Consider the following 25,042-nt stretch of genomic DNA (forward strand, 5'->3'; position numbering starts at 1 on the left):
CTTGAAAAAAAATAACCGGGGCTGTTCTTTTCCGTTTTTTTTTTACTTCGTTTGCTATTAAAGCCATTGCTTTTTCGGTTAAGTTCAAACAAGTTCACATTCCAACTAAAACCAACTCTTTTGAGTTGTTCTAACATCTTCAAAACAAATTATATTATATATAACAACTTTTTTGATTGGGGAATTGACCTCTAATAATCCCATCTAAACCATATTGGTCATTAATAATCTCATCTCAGAATATTCCCCTCACCAGTCCCACCTTTCATCTATTTTTCCTACAATGGTCCCCTGTTAAAAAAACTTAACGGAGTTAAGCTTTTTTCCAAATTACAAACAGATTTTTTAGGGCTTTTGATCAGAACGATTATACGAGTCCATTGATGTAAAACTCACTTCGAAATGGTGCTCCAAGTGACTTGATTTTGGTTAATTGGAAATTTAAACACCCTAATTGAAGCGCCGTTTTCATCGTTTGGAGCATCGTTTCGAAGCAAGTTTTACATCAATGGACTCGTATCGTCGTTCTAATCAAAAGCCCTAAAAATCTGTTTGTAATTTGGAAAAAAGCTTAACTCCGTTAAGTTTTTTAACGGGGGACCATTGTAGGAAAAATATGTGAAAGGTGGGACTGGTGGGGGGAATATTCTGAGGTGAGATTATTAATAGCCAATAAGGTTTAGATGGGATTATTACAGGCCAATTTCCCTTTTTGATTTAGTAGTTTGAAACATCATTATAATAAGTAGAAAAAAACAATAGGGTCTTCTTTGGTGGGCTCAGTTCAGCACATGTTTTGATGCTTCTTAATTGGGTGGGTTAGGAAGTTGTTCTTACCATTAATCATTTGTTTTAGGAAGATCTGGTGATGAGTTCTAACCTAGTCAATCTCATTTCAGAATGCTTCATCAAACCACTGAACGAGCTCTCACCTGAGGCAAAGCAGCCTATCCATTTCACACCTTTTGAGCTGGCCTGGCTCAACTTCAAATACTCCCAAAGAGGTCTCCTTTTCAGAAAACCACCTTCACCGGATTGTTTCTCAATAACCACTTTCTTGAATCACCTCCAACACTCTCTCTCCGCCACCCTCACTCATTTCTACCCGCTCGCCGCCCGTTTTGCCACTAGAAAACAAGAAAACCCACCTTCATATGTCATCTACTTGGATCCAGAAAACTCCCCTGGCGCCAAGTTTATTTATGCCAAGGCGGGAGCCACAGTATCCGATGTACTTGACCCACCCGACGTACCTTTACTTGTCCATTCGTTTTTTGATCTTAATAACGCCATTTGCTATGACGGTCACACATTGCCTCTGTTATCCATTCAGGTACAAGGAAGGAAAAACTACGAAATTGTTGGTTGACCAAGAGGGTTTTCAATTTTGTCACCCTCCTGCGTCCTTGGAAAGACCACTCAGCACGGGAAGAGTCTGCATGTTATGTTGATGCGTCTATGTCCCTAGAGCTGACACGTGTCTGACACGTGTTTGACGGACCACTCCCGTGCGTCGGCGGACCACTCCCGTCCGTCGGCAGACCACTCCCATGCGTTGCGGACCACTCCCGTGCTTCACGGACCACTCCTGTGCGTCGGCAGACCGACAGACCACTCCCGTGCGTCGCGGATCACTCCCGTGCTCAGAGATCCTTCCAAGGACGCATGAGAGTGACAAAAATGAAAACCATGTTGGTCAAAAGACAAATTCGTAATTTTCCCATAAATGTTTGGTAATTATGGTTGATATTTATACAATGTAGATATTTACATAATCTACCGTCTACTATGACTAATTACAATGGGTCTAATAACACAGGTGACTGAACTTGTGGATGGAATATTCATCGGTTGCTCTTTCAACCACATGGTGACCGACGGGACCTCTTTATGGCATTTCATGGCTGCTTGGAGTGAAATATTTAGATCCGGAGGACAATCAGTTTCTCGTCCTCCGGTATTCAAGCGATGGGTGCTGGATGGATATGATCCTATAATCAATCTCCCCTACAACCATCAAGATCAGTTTATTGAACGTTTTGAAAATCAAACCTTTAAAGAGCGATTCTTCAGTTTCTCCTCAACGGCCATCTCCAAACTCAAAGCAACAGCAAATTCTGAATGCAGTACGCAAAAGATTTCAAGTTTACAAGCCGTGATCGCGCTTTTATGGAGGTGCATCACCCGTGCGCGATGTCTACCACATGATTGTGAAATCACTTGTTCGTTGATGTTTTCTACGCGGGCAAGGTTAAACCCGCCTTTGTCAGATGATTATTTTGGTAACCCGGTTCACATTGTGGGAGGCAAAGCAACTGTGGGGGATTTGTTGGCTCATGGTCTTGGTTGGGCGGCTTTCCGACTACACGAAGCCGTGATAAACCACGATGATAAAGCAATCAAGGAAGAGGTTGAGTCATGGATAAAAAGTCCCGTGATATATAAACGGATTCATCTGTTTGGTGCAAACCTTGTGCGAGCTGCGAGCTCACCGAGATTTGACATGTATGGGTGTGAATTTGGATTGGGTAAAGCGCTTGCGGTTAGAAGCGGGTGCACTAACAAATGCGATGGGAAGATAACAATGCATCCGGGGCGAGAGGGTGGCGGTAGTATGGACGTAGAAGTTTGCCTTTTGCCGGAATATATGAAAAATATTCAATCTGACCAGGAGCTCATGAGTTATCTAATGATATACTAAGAGATGAGTTTGCTTCTGTTGGATCTGGTTTAGGATCGGTCCATGATGGGCGCTAAACCCGCGTTAACGGGTCAGTCACATGTTAAGTGAATGTGTCTTGTTTGTTTCCGTATTTTCTGTTGTTCATTGAATTGTTCTATTGAGTCTGTAAGCTATTTGTGGCTCTTCCTTTATTGAATGAGATATCACTGTTTTGAGAGTCTATTCATACTTCTTGCGTTCTTTTAGTTTCATTACTAGAAGCCAAAAAGAGGAACAAATTAAATAATGGCATCCTACATCCATATGTATAAGTTGACTCATAAGGTCAATATAACTAAATTCTAACTAAAGTTTCCATATGATTTTTGTAACTTTAAAAACATTTAATATATACCTTTAGCAATGTTTGTGGTAAATGCAAATTCTAAGTTTGACATCCAACCCTTCCGGGATCTCTAAGCTTGTCACCTACAAAACCATAAATACTTCACAAAGTTTCACATCCAATCCTCCGGGATCTTGAAGCTTGTCACCTACAAAACTATAAATACTTCAAGTACATATCACACCAGAAAAAAATATAGTTCAGTAAGATTAAAACATTAGGATTATGATCAAATACAAAGGATCCTTATTGTAAGAAGTGTAAGAAGAATTTATAAAGTGACAAGTGTCCAATAACCTAAAAAAACCCACTACACAAAAAAAAAAAAAAAAAAAAAAAATTAAACATCCACCATCACCAAAAACCTAAACCCCCACCCCCTCCCCCATCACCCACCCCAATTTTTTTTTACGGGGGGTGGGGGTTTAGGTTTTTTGGTGGTGGTGGGGGTGGGTGTTTAGTTTTATTTTAGGTTTTTTTTTTTTTTTTTTTTGGGGGGGGGGGGGGGGGTTAGGTTTTTTTTAGGTTTTTGGGGAGTGTGTGTGGGGGGGGGGTTAGGTTTTAGGTTTTGTGGGGTTTTTTTTGGTGAGGTATAGTTTGTTTGTTTTTTTTTTTTGCCCGAGGGGTGGGGAGGTGAGGGGTTTAGGTTTTTGGGTGGTGGGGGGGGGGGGGGTTAGGTTTTTGGGTGGTGGTGGGGTGGGGTGGGGGTGGGTGGTGATGTAGTGGGTTTAGTTTAGATTTTGTACACTTGTCACTCTATAAATCCTTCTTACACTTTTTACAATTAGAAGTCTTTGTAGAATAACATAACTCTAAAACATTATACGTTTCGGATAAAAAAGCCTGTGTCACATGTTGTTTCAATATTGGTGCTTCTCCTTTTAAGAGCAAGTGCCATATGTTGTTCTTGAGGTAGAAGTGCATCTGGATCAATCCTTTTTCTATATCCAAGAATTCTAAGACCTTTTAGTAAAGACATGCTATGTGGAAGATGACTTATAAATGTATGCATCAGATTTAACTCTTCCAAACATTTTAAATCTCTTAGGTTCTCGGGTAATTTATCAAGCTGATAACACAAAGAAAGGTCAAAGTTGTTTGAGATGTTTTAGCTTACAAACGCTACCTGGGAGATGTTTAATCTTTTGAATTTGTTATATTTAGTTTTTCTAAACATTCCAGTTGACCAATGTCTTTAGGCAATTCCTCTATGCCACATCTTGTGAGGTTAAGAACTCCTAAATGTTATAAATTACAAATCCTTCCCAGGAGACTCTTGAGCATTGTACATTCCAAGAGATATTGATAAATGAGTTTATAACGTTTTTCAATAAGACATTTCTTTGTGTTTTCTGACCATTGCGTCTTAGAATTAAGTCATTTTTTTGTGTTTTTGGTCCATTGCTTTTTACGCAACTGGGTTTTCGAATTTTTTTTCAAAAATATAGTAATAGTATACTTTTTTTAAAGATTAAAAAACGCTCATTTTTTGTGCAATTTTTATAAAAAAAATAATGTCGTACAAAAGAGTTATTAACGTTTAAAAAATGGAGGGAATTGGAGGAGAGAGAAACTATTGTTCTGGATTGACTAGAATGCCTCTACACAAACTCACGCGCCTCCTTTTTTTGTTTCTTCAATTTCACTCATTTAATTTTAGCTCTTTATTAAATTAAGTGATAGTCAATATCACTTCCTAGCCAAAAAAAACTTCTTATTATATCCTGACCCCTTCTAATGAAAGATGACATATGTATCTGATTCAATTAAGGGTTTGATCAGATTTAAAACTACTATTTGACTTTCTTAGAAAAGTCAACATGTGGTAATGAACATCAAACCCGGGCGTCAGTTTTATCGATTTCAAACATTTTACCAACTAAATAATAACAAAATTTCAAGAATCATACCGATTTAAATCAACAAAACCACCACCGTAATTTAAATATAAAAAAAACTAACCTCAAAATAATCAAAGGTTGCCTTCGGTTTGTGAGTCTCAACGCTATGTTGAGGTTAAAATGTTAAATGGGGTGATGAATTTTGATCCAAACATCATTGCTCTTCCCTTTCTTACCACTTACCTGGAAATCATACCCACTAACTTCCAATTAGGGCTGTAAACGAGCCGAGTCGAACCGAGCTCGACCCGGCTCAAGCTCGGCTCGAACTCAATTCGAGCTGGCTCGGCTCGAGCTCGAATTTCAAATCGAGCTGAGATTTGAGGCTCGAGCTCGACTCGATTAAAATTCGAGATAGCTCGGCTCGGCTCGATCTAGCTCGAATTAACAAAAAACCGCAAAATTTACTACTTAAAAAACCCTAAAAATGAATATTTTCATAGACTAAGGGCCATAATTGCAATTATATTTAACCAAATGGCTATATATGCAAGTATAAATACTTAAATCTCTTTGTACATTTTCCTTACCTTCTTTTATAGGGGAGATACTCCCTTAGTTTTTGTCTTTTGAGCGATGTGGGATGTTGATGCAACAAACACAGGACCAAGGATGGTAGCTTAACTGGTCAGGCAAAAGGGCTGAAGGGTTCAGTTTTGCCTAACGCAGGTCGCGGGGTCCCTCCACGTTTGCAAAACGTGGAAGGAGGTTCACTAGTATGATTGAGATATTTGCTTTGAAGTTCTTTCTTCGAGACTAGCTCGAATTCAGAAAAGAAAGCAAATGAGATGAATTTGATGGAGAGTACTTTGGAGGTGACAAAGAACTCTTGAATGACAAGAGATTAAGGAATCTCTGCTTTTCGGAATGACCTGGAAGTGTCTTCGAGCTGTCTTCTTATAGTGGAAGACACCTCTCGAAATGGTATGGACTATACTAGTGGAACCTGTTTGCTTATGGAGGGTTTCCCCTTTTGGGGTTCAAGGCTTTGGACCCCTGGTTAATAGGGTGTGCCTGTACAGACCTGCTCTGACTTTGTGAGTTGGTGAGCGTGAGTTGGTGAGATGAGTTGGTGGACATGACTAGTTACTGTTCCTCGATTCACTCATTATGCAGCTTTTCATCCGATGAACCTTTCAACCTTTTAAGCTCTTTGCATATTAGTGATTTTATTTGTCTTTGGGCTACCCCCGTCGTCAGCCCCCCAAGTCAGAGGTTTTTGGGGTATTATGCTCAAAGACTTCTGACTTTTATGCATGTCTTGTAAAGGCTTCAAGGGTTCGTTGTTTGGAGGCTTGAAGGGTTTGAGGCGGTTACTTTTTTGAATTTTGAAATTTAATCGATTTGACAGTTGATTGGACATGTGTCAGGCGGCGGATTGGCAGAAGTTTCTTATTTACCTTTAATGCCTCTACTTTACTCTCTTATTTGTTTTAACTATTGTAAAGTTTCTTCACTTTCTTTGCAATCATTCACCGTTTTCCTCTTCTCAGGTTAGTTTCTTCTCCATTTTCACTTTTACTTTTTCCGATCATGGGTGCCCTTAAGGATTTAGCGAGGTCATTTTCTCGATTGACACAAGAGGAGGTAGACCTGTTTTGTCTTGAACATGGTATTGATAAACAGTTTAATCCAACCGCCCCTGCTTGCGATGCTTCCATTGACAAACCGATTCCTGGTTTTATTGCTTTGTATTGTCGGCATTTTGAGTGGTCTAATCTTCGTTACCCTTTTTCGTTTTTTGTTCTAAATGTGCTTGAGTATTATCGAGTGTCTTTTGGGCAAGTGCACCCGAAAGGAATGGCTAGGGTTTTGCACTTTGAAGTGCTGTGTCGTGCTTTAGGTTATGATCCTTCGTTGTTGCTCTTTCGGAGGTTCTTCCGGTTAGCCAAAAACGGTGATTGGTTTACTTTTGAGAACACAAAGGTTGAAACTTGTCTCGTTTCCTCCATGGTTACGACCCTTGGATCATGGAAGAATACGTTTTTCTGGGTTTCTGAATCCATCATTCCTTTCAAAATGGTGTGGAGGCATCCGGATGCTGTTCTCAACGATCCGGAGCCTTCCGAGTCTGAATTAAATGATGCCTTTCTTTCAGCCATTCGGGGGTGCCCTTCCAGGGTTCGTCCTTTTCCCGAACATTTGTTAGTGCTTTTAGGGGTTAGTAATATTTGGGCAAAAGTTGATCGGGATCCGGTGTTGATGAGAAATGGCCTTGGTATGCATTTTCTCCCCTATGCCTTTTCGTCTTACTTTGTTTGTGACTTATTTTCTTTAATTGTTTTTTGGCAGTTATGTCTGCTTTGGACTTCATCAAGAGTGACGATACGTCCGATGTGGTTTTTGAAGATGCTCCGACTGTTCCGGGTGAAAATGTTGTTGTGAGGACCTCTGAGCAGAGGTTTGAGGGCTCGGGTTATGTCAGTGTTGAAAATGTGAAGGGTTTTACCAAGTCCAATATTCCCAAGCCTTCAACTCGCCGGTTATCTCGTCGTTTACTGAAAGCTACTCCTCAATCCACTTCCACTGAGCCAGTGGATTTGAGTGATGACATCGAGGTTTCTGAGGATCAGGCTGAGGCAGAGGTTGAGAAGGAGAAGGAATTAGTTGTTCGTGGTAAGAAGGTTCGAGGGAAGAAGGGTGTTGCTACCCCTGTTCAAGAATCGTCGAGTAGAGACGTTGAAGGGTTGAACCCTGAGGGCACTTATGTGCCTTCTTGGTTGGTTAAGAATGATGACACTTTTAAGGATGCTGCTGTTTGTGAAGATGCTCTTAGTCATCTTGCTCCTCCTTCCGTTCGTGAAGCTATTGCTGAGATGGATGATGACACTATGTTATCTCGCATGGTTTTAACTACTTGCAACCTTGCAGCCATGCTTCCCCAAGGGATTACACGCTTTCGCCAAAGGATGCGGGAGTATGAGGATTTTTCTAAAAAGAAAGACAAAATGAAATCCTCCATTGCATCGATGAAGAAGGAAGTGGCTGGGTTTGCTGAGAAGGAGGCAGCTTGGAAGAAGGAGATTGAGGATTTGAAGAAGATGCATGCCATTGAGATGGGTGACTTGAAGAAGAGCTTTGAAGCTAATTTGCTGAAGTTGAAGGCTGATCGAGAGGCCTTATCTGTCCAGCAGAAGGCTTTTCGTGAAGAAAAGGAGGGGTTGAAGGCTTCCGTTGGTCAGGTGACTGCGGATAATCAGTGGTTGATCGAGCATGGGTTTCAGCAGGTTGTGACTTATCTTTTGCACTCTAAGGAATTTAATTCTGCCCTTGGTGATGTTTACACAAAGCTGCTGAACCTGGGGAAGCATCAAGGCCTTACTGCTGGCTATAAACTTCATGAATCTGGGCAACCTTTGGAGAAGTCACCCATGTATCGCCCCGAGGCTTCTGATGTTTTCAAGGCTTCTGTTGAGCAGATGGAGAGGCTAACTTACCCTTATATTCATGAGGTATCCTCCTGCTTTGGTAAGCCTTTGTCTGTTTTACAGGGATTGAAGCCTGAAGGGTTGAATGAGAAGGTTTGTGCTGAGGTTTTGGGCTCTTTGTCGAGGAAGAGGTCCTACTCCGGGGACAGTGATGATACCCTTTCCAGTCTGCCTGAAACCTCGAAAGATGCTGGTTTGGAAACCTCTGCGGTTGGTGCTGAAGAAGGTGTGAAGGGGAAGAAGACAAAGAAAGCTAAAAAGTCTAAGGGTGAAGGTTCCAAGCCCTCTGATAACTGACATTTATTCGTAGCTTTCTTAGCAAACATTTTATGTTGTGTAATGTTTTAAACAATGTTTAGGTTTTGGGGACCCTTAAGGTTCCCATGGTTGGTTGGTTGGGCCTATATGGCTGTTGAACATTAGTTTTATCTGCAAGTCCCTAGGGCTTGCTTTGACTATCTAATGAAGGTCTTTTATGGCCTTTCTGACTATGACATGATGGTTTGGTGTTTTTGTTTGTTTTACTTGCTTGGTTTGTTTTTTAGGGTTTCAACCCTTCAAGCTTTTTGTATGGTTGCTGCCGGGTTGAAGCCTTTAACCTTTCAAGCTAAGTATCCGTTAGTTGAACACTGGGCAGCTTCTGATTTGGTTTGTATGTTTGGTTGATGGGCTTGTTTATTTTTATTTTCTTGCCTTGTCTTTGTTTACTTTGTCTTTATGTTTTTTACACTTTAAAGGGTTCAGTGCTGCAGTCACTTTGCCTTAGTGTTTATCATCAAGACGTAGTATCTATCCTTTTCTTTTATTTTGTTGCGATTTGTTTGATTTCGTAAGTCTATTTATTGGGTACATTTTTTAGACTTAAGGAACGATTGGTGTAGGCTGTTCAAACCTGTCTATGAGACACTATTGTTTTTCTTTGATAAGTCTCATGGAGTTGTATTGATTTAGGAACTCACCCCTTATATAGGTCCATTCAACCCTTGAACCTATTGAGCGATATGGCCTGGGAGCTCATCCCCTTACATGGCCCTTGCCATGGAGTTTTTTGCTAGGTTCTCAACCTGATATTAGGATAGAAAGACAAGTTTGATAAAGTAACTTCATTCATTCAAGCAACATTTGCTTTTACAAAAGGTTTTTGTTTTGCTACAAACCAAACTTCCTAAACATAAAACCTTCTAAGGGTTTTTCCGTTCCAGTGCCTTGGAAGCCTTTTGCCTTCTGAATCTGCCAGCTTATAGGATCCGCCCTTGTGTGCTTCGAGGATGGTGTAAGGACCTTCCCATTTTGGGCCTAGTTTCCCTTGGTTTTCCTTTTTGCTGGCTTCATTGTTTCTGAGGACTAGGTCCCCTGGCTTGAATCTTTCGTTCTTGACCTTTTTGTTGTAATAGGCCTCCATCCTTTGTTTGTACTTGGCTTCTTGTATTGCTGCTTGATCCCGGGCTTCTTCTAGGAGTTGCAAGTTCAACATGGTCTCTTGTGTGTTTACATTGGGATCCATGTTGACAACTCGTTGGGTTACAACTCCTATTTCAGCTGGGATTACGGCTTCGGATCCGAATACCAAGCTATACGGTGTCTTTTTGTGACTTGTTTTTTCCGTCGTTCTGATTGCCCATAAGACGCTAGGCAATTCCTCCAGCCAATTACTTTCATATCTCCCCAATCTTGTCTTGATGCCCTCTACAATACTTCTGTTGGTTCTTTCAACCTGGCCATTTGATTGCGGGTATGCTACTGAGCTGAAGATTTGGTTGATCCTGTACTCCTTGCACCAAAGGCTGAAGGGTTTCTCGGCGAATTGTTTCCCATTATCGGTGACAATTACCCCCGGTAACCCATAGCGACATATGATATTCTCCCAAACAAAGTCTATGACTTGTTTTCCTGTGATTTTGGCAAGGGGTTTAACCTCTGGCCATTTGCTGAAGTAGTCGATTGCTACCAATAGGAATTTTACTCCCCCTTTGCTTGGAGGGAATGGACCGACAATGTCCATTCCCCATTTATGGAATGGCCATGCTGAGGTTATGGGGACCAAGTCGTGTTTGGGACTTTTTGGTATCGGTGAGTGGATTTGGCAGGCATCGCATTTCTTTAGTTGCTCAGCGGTGTCACGATGCATTGAAGGCCAGAAATATCCCAAATTCATGAGCTTTGCAACCACCGATCTAGCTCCAAAATGAGCTCCACATATTCCTTCATGCACTTCTTTGACCAAATATTTGCTTTGTTCAGGGCCCACACACCTTAGTAATGGTGCAAGGTATCCTTTTTTATAGAGGATTTCTCCTTGCAACACATATTGTCTTGCTTTGATCTTTACCCTTTCAGCTTCCATTTGGTCGTTGGGTAGTTCATTGTTTTGAAGGAACTTCTTTATGGGAGTCATCCAATTCGGACCTTCCTCGGTGACCACATCTTGTACTTCCAATTCATCAATTGAACGAGCCTTCAACACTTCAACCAACACCTTTTTTGTGAGGTGGGCGAATGTGAGGGACGCTAATTTGCTTAAGGCATCTGCCTTTTTGTTTTGGGATCTTGGAATTTGTTTGATGTTGCATGCTTGAAAGGTGTTCATTAATTCCTTGGATTTTTCTTTGTACCTTCTCATGTTGGGCTCTTTGGCAACGTAGCTGTCATTGACTTGGCTTGATACTAGTAGTGAATCAGTGAACACTTCAAGCTTGTTGACTTTCATTTCTTTGGCTAGCCGGAGACCAGCAATCAGTGCTTCGTATTCAGCCTCGTTATTGGTGGTCTGAAAGTTGAAACGAAGAGCATATGTGAATTCTAGCCCTTCAGGGTTGATTAAGATTATACCAGCTCCTGACCCTTCAACGCTTGAAGCCCCGTCTGTGAACAGTTTCCAGGCTTCAGGGTTGGAGGGTTCAGTGGTTGTGGTGTTTACTTCCTCAGTCTTTTGGCTTGGGATTTCTACTAGAAAGTCAGCCAAAACCTGGGCTTTGATTGCTTTTCGTGGGACATAGGTGATGTTATGTTCACCTAGTTCCACTGCCCATTTTGCCAATCTTCCCGAGTTTTCAGGTTTTTCAAGCACGTTCTTAACGGGTTGGTCAGTGACCACTTGTATAGGATGTGCTTGGAAGTACCTTCTAAGCCTTCTGGCTGTTTGGACCAAGGCTAGGGCTAATTTTTCAAGGGGAGGATATTTGGTTTCAGCCAGTTTTAAGGTTTTGCTGAAAAAATAGACGGGTACCTGAGCCTTATCCCTTTCAATGGTTAGGACGGCACTGATGGCTTCATCGGCGACTGAGAGGTACACCGATATGAGCTCCCCGGTTTCCGGTGCTGCGATATCTGGCAGTGAAGCAAGGTGCTGCTTCATTTGATTAAAAGCTTCCTCAGCCTCATCGGTCCATCTGAAATCTTTCTTATCTGAACAATTCTTGAGCGTTTTGTAGAATGGTAGAGATCTTTCGGCCAGTTTTGATGTAAAACGTTTCAAGGCTGCAAGCTTCCCATTCAAGCTTTCAACCTCCTTTTTGGTTCTTGGCGGTTTAGCTTCGAGAACAGCCTTTACTTTGTTGGGGTTGGCCTTGATGCTTTGCTTTCCCACAATATGACCCAAGAATTTTCCTTCATCAAACCCAAACGAACATTTTTCAGGGTTAAGCTTCATGTTGATTTTTCTAAGATTCTTGAAGGTTTCTTGGATGTCATCAAGCATCTGGTATTCCGTTTTGCTTTTGATCACCAGGTCATCGACATATGCTTCCATATTTCTTCCAATTTGGCTTTCGAAGGCTTTATCGACGAGCCGTTGGTAAGTGGCTCCTGCGTTCTTGAGGCCAAAAGGCATTTTTTGATAACAGAAAATGCCCTTGTCGGTGTGGAAAGCCGTCTTTTCTTCGTCCTCCTTTTTCATGAGGATCTGATGATAGCCTTTGTATGCATCGAGAAAGCATTTGAACGGGTATCCCGTGAGTGAATCAACCTTGAGATCAATTTCTGGGAGTGGGTAACAATCTTTAGGACAAGCCTTGTTAAGATCTTTGAAATCTATGCACATTCTCCAAGAGTTATCAGGTTTTCGAACCATAACAGGATTAGCAATCCATGACTGGTACTTAACTTCTCGAAGAATGCCAGCTGATACGAGTTTTTCAACCTCTTGGCAAGCTGCTAGGCTTCTTTCGGGTGCCAGGCTTCTTTTCTTCTGCACCACTGGCTTGATATTTGGTGGTATCCTTAGCTCATGTTCAGCAATGCTTCGAGGGATCCCGGTCATGTCTTCGGGGGACCAAGCGAATACATCGCTGTGGTGTTTTAGCAGCTTTTCAAGGTATGAAAGAGTTTCTTGAGAAAGGTTGGGGTTGACCCTTATCCGCTGTTCGGGATACTTAGGGTTGATGACTAACCCCTGCATGTCTTTCTCGTCATCGGGACTTTCTCCTTCGATCAGGTAGGCTTCCTGAGAGGGTTGGAGGGTTGCAATCCCTCTCTCAGTGGGGAACTTGACAGTGCCATGGCCAATAGATACAGCCATGTAAAATGCACACTGTCCGGGCCTCCCTATGATTACATCATAGCTGGAAGGGATATTGATAACCACGAAGGTTAGTGATCGAGTCCTTTCCTTTAAACCTTCCCTGAAACATACGTTAAGAGTTATTTGCCCCAAAGGTTTCAAGGTTATATCAGCGATACCCTTTATGGAAGTTCCGGAGGGTTGAAGCCTTGAACGCTCCTCATTGCTTAATCGGTTAAAGAACTTTTCGAACATGATTTCAGTGGCTGCTCCCGTGTCTATGTATGCTTTGCATGTTTGTAAGGTCCCCACGAGGGCTTCGACCACAAGAGGGCCAGGTAGTGGGTCCTTCTCCGTTGGGGGGAAGCAGACACACTGAAGCTCCCAAGCTTCCAAGCGTTGTTTCTTGTAAGGGGCCTTGTCATCAGAGTACACCATGTTTACTTCCTTACCTTTGCTTTCAGCCATCTTGTCTCGAACTCCTTTTACCAAATGGGCAAGTTCTCCCGACTTGACGGCCTCTTCAATTCTCTTTTTCAGTTGGAAGCAATCATTGGTGTGATGTCCCTTTTCTTCATGGAATTCACAGAACTGAGTGGAGTTCTCGTTTTTCCGACTTTTGGGAAGAGGCCTGGGAGGTCTGAAGTTTTGCTTGACCTCTTCCGTTGCCAGGATCTCCTGAGGGGTTTTGGTGAGAGGAGTGAAACTCATGTTTTTATCTCTGCTTGAAGGGTTACGCCCTTCAACCCTTCGAGGGTCTGAACCTTTTGGGCGTCTGTCGTAAGAGTTGAAGTTGCCTCTTTTTCTAGCTGGACTGCTACTTCGCCAGCCAGAACCCCTTTTCCTTTGTTCCTTGATGTCAACAGCTTCTTCTCCTCGGATGTGAGCCTCGGCTCTTTCCAGGGCTTCTTCCAAGGTTTTGGGTAGAGATTTGTTGAAATCTCGTGTGAGATACTTAGAGGTTATGGCGTTCATAAAACCGGCAACCCTCATTTTCTCATCAGCCCCCACGTAGGTTAACCCTTCTTTCTTGTACCGTTCAATGAATGCTCGTAGGCTCTCATCATCTCGTTGTTTTATTTGGAAGATTACAGTCGCGTCCTTAACGTATCTCCTTTGTTGGGAGAAGTTTGCCAGGAAGCCTCTGCTGAGATCATCAAAGCTTCGAATGCTTTGAGCGGGAAGGTCGTTGAACCAAATTCTAGCGGACCCAATGAGGGTTTGCATGAACATTAGGCAACATTCAGCATTCGACCATTTTTCTATTCGAGCAGCACCAGTAAAGATTTGAAGATGATCTTCAGGATCTTCGGTCCCATCATACGTTTTGATGTGGGCAGGCATTTTGATTTTTGACTGGAAGTCATAATCAGCTATCTGTCTTGAAAAGCATGAAAGGTTGCTTGGCTTGTAAGGTTTAGCCAAGTCCTCTTCAGGTCTCGTGCCTCCGTTGTTATTATTGCCTTGGTTTCCCTGGGTGGCCAGCACTTGATTGATGAAGTGCTGCCAAGGGAAGTGGGCCATCATCTGAGACATCACATTGGGCACGAAATTGAAACCTTGAAGACTTCCAGGACCAACCGAGCAACTTACCCCAAGAGGGGTGCTGGCAACAGCACTTCGTGCCAAAGGGAGAACGGACAGGGCTTGCTCCCATGTGGTATTCAGAGAAGTGGGACAACTAGTCACTGGGGATTGTAGGAGTTGGTCGAGGGTTAACTCGTGTCCCAGAGGAGTACCACTAGCGGTTGGTTGGGAAGAAAGAACAGGATGAACAGTGGGGTTTGTCATAGTAGACAAATAAGGATGAAAGTTTGAAGGGTTACTGGGACCGGCCTCACCTCTTGTAACAAAGGGTGGTAGAGGTGGCCCAGGAGACAACGTCGGCTCAGGCTCGTCATAGTCTAGACGAATCCTTATACCTTTTTCCCTTTCTCTGTTCACATGTTGGTTAAGGAGTGATCTTAACTCAAGGAAGTTATTAGCGACCCCCTCGGGGGTAAGTTCAACGCGTGTAGGAGTGTCAGACACACCAACGTTAGGAGACGGAGCTCCAGATCTGGATGGGGTTGGTGTGTTAAAGGTGAGGAACTCGGGTGTACTCCCCGGAGTTGAAAAAGGCGTTGTTATTGTTGTGTGAGCTTGACCCCTTCCCGGGGTAGAGGTGTTAGGAATCTGGTTCACCTCCCCCGGAGATCCACTTTCTGACATGGTGATTTTGAACGAAAGGAGCTACACGTACCAGGTCTCTTTTGAGGAGAAACAGCGGCGTAGCCCCACGGTGGGCGCCAACTTGTTGATGCAACAAACACAGGACCAAGGATGGTAGCTTAACTGGTCAGGCAAAAGGGCTGAAGGGTTCAGTTTTGCCTAACGCAGGTCGCGGGGTCCCTCCACGTTTGCAAAACGTGGAAGGAGGTTCACTAGTATGATTGAGATATTTGCTTTGAAGTTCTTTCTTCGAGACTAGCTCGAATTCAGAAAAGAAAGCAAATGAGATGAATTTGATGGAGAGTACTTTGGAGGTGACAAAGAACTCTTGAATGACAAGAGATTAAGGAATCTCTGCTTTTCGGAATGACCTGGAAGTGTCTTCGAGCTGTCTTCTTATAGTGGAAGACACCTCTCGAAATGGTATGGACTATACTAGTGGAACCTGTTTGCTTATGGAGGGTTTCCCCTTTTGGGGTTCAAGGCTTTGGACCCCTGGTTAATAGGGTGTGCCTGTACAGACCTGCTCTGACTTTGTGAGTTGGTGAGCGTGAGTTGGTGAGATGAGTTGGTGGACATGACTAGTTACTGTTCCTCGATTCACTCATTATGCAACTTTTCATCCGATGAACCTTTCAACCTTTTAAGCTCTTTGCATATTAGTGATTTTATTTGTCTTTGGGCTACCCCCGTCGTCATGGGACAAAAATATGAAGGATGTAAACCTTATCGAGCTGGCTCACGAGCTCGCGAGCCGAGCTAGGCCAAGCTCGAGCTCAACTCGCTTACAAACCGAGCCGAGCCGAGCTGGCTCGTTTACAACCGAGCCAATTTCGAGCCGAGCTCTTTTCGAACTTTTTTCGAGCGAGTTTCGAGCGAGCTGCGAGCCACGAGTTTTTTGAACACCCCTACTTCCAATGCTTATTAAAAAACAAGAAAATATTACGTGTAATCTATGTATTAATATATTATAAAATATCTTAAAATACATACACTAACCACTTTTTTCTTATATAACACGAACTTCTTCTTTTATCAAGTTTGTGTTTTTATGTATCTACTCCATTTTTGTATGTTTGTACTTTTTCTTTTATCAACTTTGTATTTTTATGTATCTACTCCTTTTTTATATGTTTGTTTTATTTATAAAAAAAAAAACATGTTAGGTGTATATGTTTCAAGACGAACGTTTTCTTTTATCAAGTTTTTAGTTTTATGTATCGACTCCATTTTCGTATGTTTGTTTTATTTAAAAAAATGTTATGTGTATATGTTTCAAGATATTTATAATGATACAGTGGTTGGGTTAAATTTGCTTATGTATTTTATAGCTATATAAGGTATTTATTTTGTTTCTATACGGAAATTTTATTACATGATAATATTTTGAATAAACAAGGGTCCAAAATTGCAGTAGAGAAATACGGTCATCGAATTGACATTCAACTCAAACCCCTATTAATGATACTAAAATCCCAACTTTAAAACCTAAGGGCCTGTTTGGTTGACATGAATCCATAGGATTTCAACGGAATTGGAATTTCAATTCCATTCCTTTGTGTGTTTGGTTGGACAAATTAGTTGAAAGGAATTGGATTTTAATTCTAACAAAATCTCTTATTTAATTGAATTCAGATTCCATCTAAATTTCAAAGGAAGGTTTAAAAAACCATGGGAATGTTTCCAAAGTTACGAAAATAACCCCTTGCCTCTTTCATTTTTGTCTAAAAACCAAAAATAATAAAAAAAAAATCCAAAAAATTCTAAAAAATCCAAAAAATAATAAAAACCCAAAAATTTCTAAAAAATAAAAAAAATTCTAAAAAAATAATAAAACATCCAAAAAAATCTAAAAAATCAAAAAAATAATAAAAAATCCAAGATATTCTAAAAAATCAAAAAAATTATAAAAAATTAAAAAATAACAAAAAATCCAAAAAATAATAAAAAATAAAAAAAACTCTAAAAAATCAAAAAAATAATAAAAATCTAAAATTTTTTTAAAAAATTCTGAAAAATCAATAAATTCTAAAAATTAAAAAAATAATAAAAATCCAAAAAATCTAAAAAATCAAATAAATAATAAAAAAACTAAAAAACCCCAAAAAATCCAAAAAACCAAAAAAAAAATAAAAAATCTAAAAAATCTAAAATATAATAAAAAATCCAAAAAAATTCAAAAAATTCTCAAAAATCCAAAAAAAAATCTAAAAAATCTAAAAAAAATCTAAAAAATCAAAAATTGTAAAAAATCAAAAATTAATAAAAAAACAAAAAAAATTCTAAAAATCCAAAAAATAATAAAATGCAAAAAATTTGAAAAAATAAAAAAATCTAAAAAATCTAAAAATTAAAAAAAAAATCTAAAAAACCCAAAAAACATCTAAAAAACCAAAAAAAATAAAAAATAAAAAATCTAAAAAATAAAAAAAAATAAACAATCCAAAAAATTCTATAAAATCAAAAAATCATAAAAATTCAAAAAAATATTTTGTTTTTGAATTTTTTCAATTTTAATAATTTTTTTGGATTTTTATTATTTTTTAGAAATTTTTTGATTTTTTTGATTTTTTGGATTTTTATTATTTTTTAGATTTTTTTTAATTTTTAGGATTTTTTCTTATTTTTTAGAATTTTTTTGATTTTTTAGAAATGTTTTTGATTTTCAGAGTTTTTTGAACTTTTTATTATTTTTTAGAATTTTTCTGATTTTTTAGAATTTTTTGGATTTTTAATTATTTTTTGGATTTTTAGATTTTTGTTTATTTTTTAGAATTTTTTGAACTTTTTATTATTTTTTATAATTTTTTTAATTTTTTAGAATTTTTTGGATTTTTTATTATTTTTTAGATTTTTTATGAACTTTTAGGATTTTTTGGATTTTTTAATTAGTTTTTTAGAATTTTTTTTTTATTTTCAAGAATTTTTTTGATTTTCTTGAAATTTTTTTGATATTTTAGAATTTTCTGAACTTTTTATTATTTTTTAGAATTTTTTTTGGATTTCTTATTATTTTTTAGTTTTTTTTTTTGAATTTTCTGGATTTTTTTTAGTCGAGTCAGGAGATCCGCTACTCTGTCGTACAGCTTCCGTCAAATCGTGAGTTCGCCCTTGATTCGGACTAGCAATTAGGAGATCGTCCTCGGACAAAGAGCTCAAAGACTTTGGATCAAACCGCTTTCTTTGGCAGAGCACTAAAATCAGTAGAGACACAGGGAATATGGCAGCTAAAAAGATCTCTTTTTGTGTGAAACATACTTGTCTGATCCATTTGAGGAAGACTTATCTTCTTCCGCTGTGAACAAATCCCCGGCATCATGATCCGCTGCTCAGATGCATCTATAATAACGAACAGTGCTTCCGCAAGCCATTGGGGGGAAATTCCAGAACTTCCATTTTCTTTCTTCTACACTAGGAACATAGTCGCGGTTGTCGCTTCGCTTCCTTTGCCACCGGCCATCGAGATCAAATCAGAGCTCAACCCTAGATTGCGCGAGATCTTTAAACGAGGAAATTCAATGATAGAGCAAGCGCGAGCCAAAGAGAAAAAGAGCTCTTCCAAATCGAATAAAGAAGGGGTCAGCTGAGCTCTAACTGGTTAAACCCGCTTTGGTGGCCCGCCACAAGTCTTGCCCATAGCTGACTTCTTTGCTAGATGATAACGAATAGTACGACTAGAGTTCAATCCCTCAGAAAGTCATAGTACGACTACAGGGAAAGAGATCTGAAAGTAGCCTTTTACCCCGTTATTCGATGGTGAATGCAGCCTAGCTCTCCCCGTTCAATAGGCTAAGCCTATCCCTTTGCCGTAAAGCTAAGACAGAACTCAGCTAGGACCGAAGAGAGGATTGCCAACCGGATGAAAACCGAAGAGAGCATTGCCAGTTTCATTCCAGTCTTTTCTCAATCATTTCGTGGAACCGGGCGTGGTTGAACCATCTACCATGGGGGGAGCTCATGCACAGGGAAGAAGCTTAGATAAGAGAATACGTTTCGCTTTTTTTGTCGAAAGCTCGACCAGCGAGAAAAAGTTTTTGGCCGAAGACAAAAAGTTGACCCACTTCATTCGCTGGTCGAATCATCCTCGCTTCGCGGGAACAACAAAAACCACCATCTCGCTCTTTCCTTTCTTCGGTGCTACCTTTTTCTTTCCAAGGGACGGGGTTGGGGTGTATAAGAAATTTTTTTAGTATGCCCGGGAACAACTCCTACGAAAATTCAGGAAAAAATGTTGGAACCTCATGGCTAAGGATAAGGTAATGGAATTGATAGAGAAATTCATAGACCTAGGTGGGATAGGAGAATTGATAAAGGGAATAGAGATGATGATAGAGATCATACTGAGAAACAGAAGAATTCCGTACGGGTACAACTTTTATTTGAACGAAGTGAAAAAAATGCGATCTTTGCTGTCTAATAGAACAAAGACTAATACCTTAATTTTTATTATTTTTTATAATTTTTTTTTATTTTTTAGAATTTTTTGAACTTTTTATTATTTTTTAGATTTTTTTATTTTTTAATTTTTTTGATACTTTTGAATTTTTTGGATTGTTTTTAGAATTTTTTAGAATTTTTATGATTTTTAGAATTTTTTTGAATTTTTATAAGTTTTTGGATTTTTTAGAATTTTTATCTAAGATAGTTGTTTTTAAAACTTTTGCCAATTGTTTATAACTAGGGGTAATTTTGTCTTTTTAGATATTTTTAAATTCTAATCCATTAATACATTTATCAACCAAACACATCTATGGATTTCAAAGGAATCCATCAAATTCCAATCCAAATTCCAATTCCCATAGGGATTCCAATTCCAATTCCTACACATTCCGCGAACCAAACGCCCCCTAAGTAGTTAGGATCAGTTGACGAATAAGCTTTTAACGTTGGTTTAATTGATCAGAAGTGATACTTTGTGAAAGACTAAAGCTGGAACAGCTGAAGGCTGCAGGGGCATAATGAAACCATTCCTTTTATCTACATTCCTGCCCCAAAAGAAATATCTCCCTTTTGCCTCTAGAATCTCTAAACCTTACTTGGGGCTTTATATAATGAGGAAAAAAAAAAAAACCCTCCAAAACCCTTCCTACCTACGTTAGCTCATTATATATTTTTTTTAATCTAAATTTTAGTTTCTACAATACTAACATATAATTAAAGCAAATGAAAAGCAAAACTAAAAAAATGATTGGTTGTTAGTAATTAATTTTCTTGGTTTTCAATACTAACATATAACTAAAATATAATAATTAAATATATTGTAGGAGATTCGTAGCAATTTGCGACGTAGTAGTTTCGTAGAAAACGTGTAGGAAGTTGCGTAGGAAATGCGTTGAAAACGGGTTTCCTACGAGCTGTTTTCCTACATCAGGTGTTTGTCATAAATGCGTTGAAAAACCAGTTTTATGACGCATTTCCTAGGAAAACTGGTGTAAGAAGTTTCAGATTTTCTAGTAGTGCAATGGTTTTCTAATTAACCCTACAAGACTAAAATATAACTTTGATCCAGCCAGTTTTGACCAAAGTTCATGTTCATGCAGTACTTAGCCCGCCAGTACTTAGTTTTACTAGCCGTTAAAAACTTGGCCCCACCTTCAATTGCCCGAAACCAGTCTGGAATTCCGGACCTCCCGAATGGATGAGGCAAGCGGACTACAAACCTCCCGAATCGATGAGGCAAGCCGACTAGGGCTAAAAATCTGTTTCAAAGCAAGTTTACATCAATGGACTCGTATCGTCGTTCTAATCAAAAGCCCTAAAAATCTGTTTGTAATTTGGAAAAAAGCTTAACTCCGTTAAGTTTTTTAACGGGGGACCATTGTAGGAAAAATATGTGAAAGGTGGGACTGGTGGGGGAAATATTCTGAGGTGGAATTATTAATGGCCAATAAGGTTTAAATGGGATTATTACAGGCCAGTTTCACTTTTTGATTTAGTAGTTTGAAACATCATTATAATAAGTAGAAAAAACAATAGGGTCTTCTTTGGTGGGCTCAGTTCTGCACATGGTTTTGGTGCTTCTTAATTGGGTGGGTTAGGAAGTTGTTCTTACCATTAATCATTTGTTTTAGGAAGATCTGGTGATGAGTTCTACACTAGTCAATCTCATTTCAGAATGCTTCATCAAACCACTGGACGAGCTCTCACCTGAGGCAAAGCAGCCTATCCATTTCACACCTTTTGAGCTGGCCTGGCTCAACTTCAAATACTCCCAAAGAGGTCTCCTTTTCAGAAAACCACCTTCACCAGATTGTTTCTCAATAACCACTTTCTTGAATCACCTCCAACACTCTCTCTCCGCCACCCTCACTCATTTCTACCCGCTTGCCAGTCGTTTTGTCACTAGAAAACAAGAAAACCCACCTTCATATGTCATCTACTTATCCAGAAAACTCCCCTGGCGCCAAGTTTATTTATGCCAAGGCGGGAGCCACAGTATCCGACGTACTTGACCCACCCGACGTACCTTTACTTGTCCATTCGTTTTTTGATCTTAATAACGCCATTTGCTATGACGGTCACACGTTGCCTCTGTTATCCATTCAGGTACAAAAGGAATGTTTGGTAATTATGACTGATATTTATACAATGTAGATATTTACATAATCTACCGTCTACTATGACTAATTACAATGTGTCTAATAATACAGGTGACTGAACCATATGGTGACCGACGGGACCTCTTTATGGCATTTCATGGCTGCTTGGAGTGAAATATTTAGATCCGGAGGACAATCAGTTTCTCGTCCTCCGGTATTCAAGCGATGGGTGCTGGATGGATATGATCCTATAATCAATCTCCCCTACAACCATCAAGATCAGTTTATTGAACGATTTGAAAATCAAACCTTTAAAGAGCGATTCTTCAGTTTCTCCTCAACGGCCATCTCCAAACTCAAAGCAACAGCAAATTCTGAATGCAATACACAAAAGATTTCAAGTTTACAAGCCGTGATCGCGCTTTTATGGAGGTGCATCACCCGTGCGCGATGTCTACCACATGATTGTGAAATCACTTGTTCGTTGATGTTTTCTACGCGGGCTAGGTTAAACCCGCCTTTGTCAGATGATTATTTTGGTAACCCGGTTCACATTGTGGGAGGCAAAGCAACTGTGGGGGATTTGTTGGCTCATGGTCTCGGTTGGGCAGCTTTCCGACTACACGAAGCCGTGATAAACCACGATGATAAAGCAATCAAGGAAGAGGTTGAGTCATGGATAAAATGTCCAGTGATATATAAACGGATTCATCTGTTTGGTGCAAACCTTGTGCGAGCTGCGAGCTCACCGAGATTTGACATGTATGGGTGTGAATTTGGATTGGGTAAAGCGCTTGCGGTTAGAAGTGGGTGCACTAACAAATGCGATGGGAAGATAACAATGCATCCAGGGCGAGAGGGTGGCGGTAGCATGGACGTAGAAGTTTGCCTTTTGCCGGAATATATGAAAAATATTCAAGCTGACCAGGAGCTCATGAGTTATCTAATGATAGACTAAGAGATGAGTCTGCTTCTGTTGGATCTGGTTTAGGATCGGTCCATGATGGGCGCTAAACCCGCGTTAACGGGTCAGTCACATTGTTAAGTGAATGTTTCTTGTTTGTTTCGGTATTTTCTGTTTTTCATTGGATTGGTCTATTGAGTCTGTAAGCTATTTATGGCTCTTCCTTTATTGAATGAGATATCACTATTTTGAGAGTCTATTCATACTTCTTGGGATCTTTCAGTTTCGTTACTAGAAGCCAAAAAGAGGAAGAAAATAATTGCATCCAACATCCATATGTATAACTTGACTCTTAAGGTCATTATAACTAAATTCTAACTATAATGGCATCCAACATCCATATGTATAACTTGACTCATAAGGTCAATATAACTAAATTCTAACTAAAGTTTCCATATGATTTTTATAACTTTAAAAACATTTAATATACCTTTAGCAATGTTTGTGGTAAATGCAAATTCTAAGTTTGACATCCAACCCTTCCGGGATCTTTAAGCTTGTCACCTACAAAACTATAAATACTTCAAGTACATATCACACCAGAAAAAAATATAGTTCAGTAAGATTAAAACATTAGGATTAGGATACAAAGGATCCTTATTGTAAGAAGTGTAAGAAGGATTTATAAAGTGACAAGTGTCCATTAACCTAAAAACACCCACTACAAAAAAAAAAAAAAAAAAAAGTTAAACATCCACCACCACCAAAAACCTAAACCCCCACCCCTCTCCCCCATCACCCACCCCAATTTTTTTTTTTTTACCGGTGGTGGGGGTTTAGGTTTTTACCAGGTGATGGGCGTGGGTGTTTAGTTTTTTTTAGATTTTTTTTTAGGTTTATTTTTTATTTTTTATTTTTTTTTGGGGGAGGGGGGTTAGGTTTTAGGTTTTGTGGGGGTTTTTTGGTGAGGTATAGTTTTTTTTTTTTTTTTTTGCCCGAGAGGTGGGGGAGGGGGGGTGAGGGGTTTAGGTTTTTTTTTTTTTTTTTTTTTTTTTTTTGGGGGGGGGGGGGGGTGGGGGGTTAGGTTTTTGGGTGGTGGTGGGGTGGGGTGGGGGTGGGTGTTTAGGTTTTGGGTGGTGATGTAGTGGGTTTAGTTTAGGTTTTGACACTTGTCACTCTATAAATCCTTCTTACAATTAGAAGTCTTTCTAGAATAACTTAACCCTAAAACATTATACGTTTCGGATAAAAAAGCATGTGTCACTTGTTGTTTAAATATTGGTGCTTCTCCTTTTAAGAGCAAGTGCCATATGTTGTTCTTGAGGTAGAAGTGCATCTGGATCAATCCTTTTTCTATATCCAAGAATTCTAAGACTTTTTAGTAAAGACATGCTATGTGGAACATGACTTATAAATGTATGCATCAGATTTAACTCTTCCAAACATTTTAAATCTCTTAGGTTCTCGGGTAATTTATCAAGCTCATAACACAAAGAAAGGTCAAAGTTGTTTGAGATGTTTTAGCTTACAAACGCTACCTGGGAGATGTTTAATCTTTTGAATTTGTTATATTTAGTTTTTCTAAACATTCCAGTTGACCAATGTCTTTAGGCAATTCCTCTATGCCACATCTTGTGAGGTTAAGAACTCCTAAATGTTATAAATTACAAATCCTTCCCAGTAGACTCTTGAGCATTGTACATTCCAAGAGATATTGATAAATGAGTTCATAAAGTTTTTCAATAAGACATTTCTTTGTGTTTTATGGCCATTGCGTTTTAGAATTAAGACATTTTTTTGTGTTTTTGATCCATTGTTTTTTACGCAACTGGGTTTTCGAATTTTTTTTTTCAAAAATATAGCAATAGTATACTCGTTTTAAAGATTAAAAAACGCTCATTTTTGTGCAATTTTTATAAAAAAAATAATGTAGTACGAAAGAGTTATTAACGTTTAAAAAATAGGGGGAATTGGAGGAGAGAGAAACTATTGTCCTGGATTAACTAGAATGGATTAACTAGAATGCCTCTACACAAACCCACCGCGTCCTTTTTTTCTTCGATTTCACTCATTTAATTTTAGCCCTTTATTAAATTAATTGATAGTCAATATCACTTCCTAGCAAAAAAAAAAAAAACTCCTTATTATATCCTGACCCCTCTTAATGAAAGATGACATATGTATCTGACTCAATTAAGGGTTTGATCAGATTTAAAACCACTATTTGACTTTCTTAGAAAAGTCAACATGTGGTAATGAACATCAAACCCGATCGGCGTCAGTTTTGTTGATTTCAAATATTTTACCAACTAAATAATAACAAAATTTCAAGAATCATACCGATTTAAATCAATAAAACCACCACCGTAATTTAAATATATATAAAAAAACTAACCTCAAAATAATCAAAGGTTGCCTTCGGTTTGTGAGTCTCAACGCTATGTTGAGGTTAAAATGTTAAATGGGGTGATGAATTTTGATCCAAACATCATT

At 39.2% G+C, this 25,042-nt stretch overlaps 3 protein-coding genes across 3 annotated transcripts; all 3 read left to right on the forward strand.

Moving 5' to 3' along the window:
* Positions 1–861: 861 nt before the first annotated feature.
* On the forward strand, positions 862–2,907 carry LOC110886831 (uncharacterized acetyltransferase At3g50280). Its single transcript, XM_022134680.2, has 2 exons — positions 862–1,333; positions 1,820–2,907. The coding sequence occupies exons 1-2, from the start codon at positions 869–871 to the stop codon at positions 2,699–2,701; spliced, it is 1,347 nt and encodes a 448-aa protein (XP_021990372.1). The 5' UTR covers positions 862–868; the 3' UTR covers positions 2,702–2,907.
* Positions 2,908–6,389: 3,482 nt separating this feature from the next.
* Positions 6,390–8,694, forward strand: LOC118491437. The gene is made up of 3 exons (XM_035989226.1): positions 6,390–7,187; positions 7,262–8,247; positions 8,461–8,694. The coding sequence occupies exons 1-3, from the start codon at positions 6,503–6,505 to the stop codon at positions 8,692–8,694; spliced, it is 1,905 nt and encodes a 634-aa protein (XP_035845119.1). The 5' UTR covers positions 6,390–6,502.
* A 12,512-nt stretch (positions 8,695–21,206) lies between these two features.
* On the forward strand, positions 21,207–22,806 carry LOC110886832 (uncharacterized acetyltransferase At3g50280). The gene is made up of 2 exons (XM_022134681.2): positions 21,207–21,652; positions 21,757–22,806. The coding sequence occupies exon 2, from the start codon at positions 21,770–21,772 to the stop codon at positions 22,601–22,603; it is 834 nt and encodes a 277-aa protein (XP_021990373.1). The 5' UTR covers positions 21,207–21,652; positions 21,757–21,769; the 3' UTR covers positions 22,604–22,806.
* Positions 22,807–25,042: the final 2,236 nt, after the last annotated feature.

This window comes from Helianthus annuus, chromosome 4, assembly GCF_002127325.2.
Source record: "Helianthus annuus cultivar XRQ/B chromosome 4, HanXRQr2.0-SUNRISE, whole genome shotgun sequence".
In the NCBI taxonomy this organism is placed as follows: Eukaryota; Viridiplantae; Streptophyta; class Magnoliopsida; order Asterales; family Asteraceae; genus Helianthus; species Helianthus annuus.